Source organism: Mandrillus leucophaeus, unplaced genomic scaffold, assembly GCF_000951045.1.
Source record: "Mandrillus leucophaeus isolate KB7577 unplaced genomic scaffold, Mleu.le_1.0 Scaffold104, whole genome shotgun sequence".
Taxonomy (NCBI): Eukaryota; Metazoa; Chordata; class Mammalia; order Primates; family Cercopithecidae; genus Mandrillus; species Mandrillus leucophaeus.
Window position 1 is genome coordinate 118,758 of NW_012098543.1, and position 1,270 is coordinate 120,027.

The 1,270-nt window shown below is 59.4% G+C and overlaps 1 protein-coding gene across 1 annotated transcript in view; it reads left to right on the forward strand.

Moving 5' to 3' along the window:
- Positions 1 to 1,270, forward strand: part of LOC105539659 (transmembrane channel-like protein 4) — a 31,104-nt gene that overhangs the window by 5,883 nt on the left and 23,951 nt on the right. The window contains 2 exon segments of the mRNA XM_011980034.1: positions 331 to 563; positions 721 to 842. Of these exon segments, the coding sequence (XP_011835424.1) occupies positions 331 to 563; positions 721 to 842 (355 nt within the window).

The following is a 1,270-nucleotide window of genomic DNA, read 5'->3' on the forward strand; positions in this document are numbered from 1 at the left end:
CCTGACCAATATGGTGAAACCCCATCTCTACTAAAAATACAAAAACTGAGCATGGTGGCGCGTGCCTGTAATCCCAGCTACTCGGGAGGCTGAGATAGGAGAATTGCTTGAACCCAGGAGGCGAAGGTTGCAGTGAGCCGAGATCGCGCCACTGCACTCCGGCCTGGGCGGCAGAGCGAGACTCCGTCTCAAAAATAATAATAACAATAACAATAATAATAATAAAAATAGCAAGAAAGCAAGGCACGGCTGGGCCCCCAGTGCCGGGATGGGAGGAGCTGGTCCTGCTCCCGGGAAGGAACCTGAGCCTCTCTCTGCTGCCCCCTGCAGGCCAGTTTGGCGCCGGCACCGAGTCCTACTTCTCCCTGCTGCGCTTCCTGCTCCTCCTCAACGTGCTGGCCTCCGTGCTTATGGCCTGCATGACGCTGCTGCCCACCTGGCTGGGAGGCGCTCCCCCAGGCCCTCCCGGCTCCAACACCTCCTCCCCCTGCGGCTCCTATAACCCCCACCCCCAGGGCCTGGTCACCTTTGCCACCCAGCTCTTCAACTTGCTCTCAGGAGAAGTAGGTGCCTGGGGCCCTGGGAGTTTCCCCTGCCCACCTGTGAGCCCAGTGCCTTCAATGACACGAACCTCAAACCCTGACCCCAGACCCTGACTGTGCAGCTCCAGGAGCCCCGCCTCCTCCCACAGTGGCCCCTGCGCCGCCTTCCCCCCCACAGGGTTACCTGGAATGGTCCCCTCTCTTCTATGGCTTCTACCCGCCCCGCCCACGCCTGGCGGTCACCTACCTGTGCTGGGCCTTTGCCGTTGGCCTCATCTGCCTCTTGCTCATCCTGCATCGGTCAGTGGCACCTGCACCCCTGACCCCGTGACCGGACGGGTTGGGGTAGGGAAGCAAGTGGTGGTGGCAGAAACTCCCTCCCCAAGAATCCTCAGTCTTGCTGTGTAACCCTTTCTTCTGTGTGAGTTCAAATCAAGGTTTTGTGCTGGGCACGGTGGCTCACGCCTGTAATCCCAGCACTTTGGGAGACCAAGGCCGGCGGATCACGAGGTCAGGAGATCGAGACCATCCTGGCTAACATGGTGAAACCCCGTCTCTAATAAAAATACAAAAAATTAGCCGGGTGTGGTGGCCGGCGCCTGTAGTCCCGGCTACTCCGGAGGCTGAGCCAGGAGAATGGTTTGAACCCAGGAGGCAGAGCTTGCAGTGAGCTGAGATCAGGCCACTGCACTCCAGCCTGGGCGACAGAGCAAAACTCTGTCTCGAAA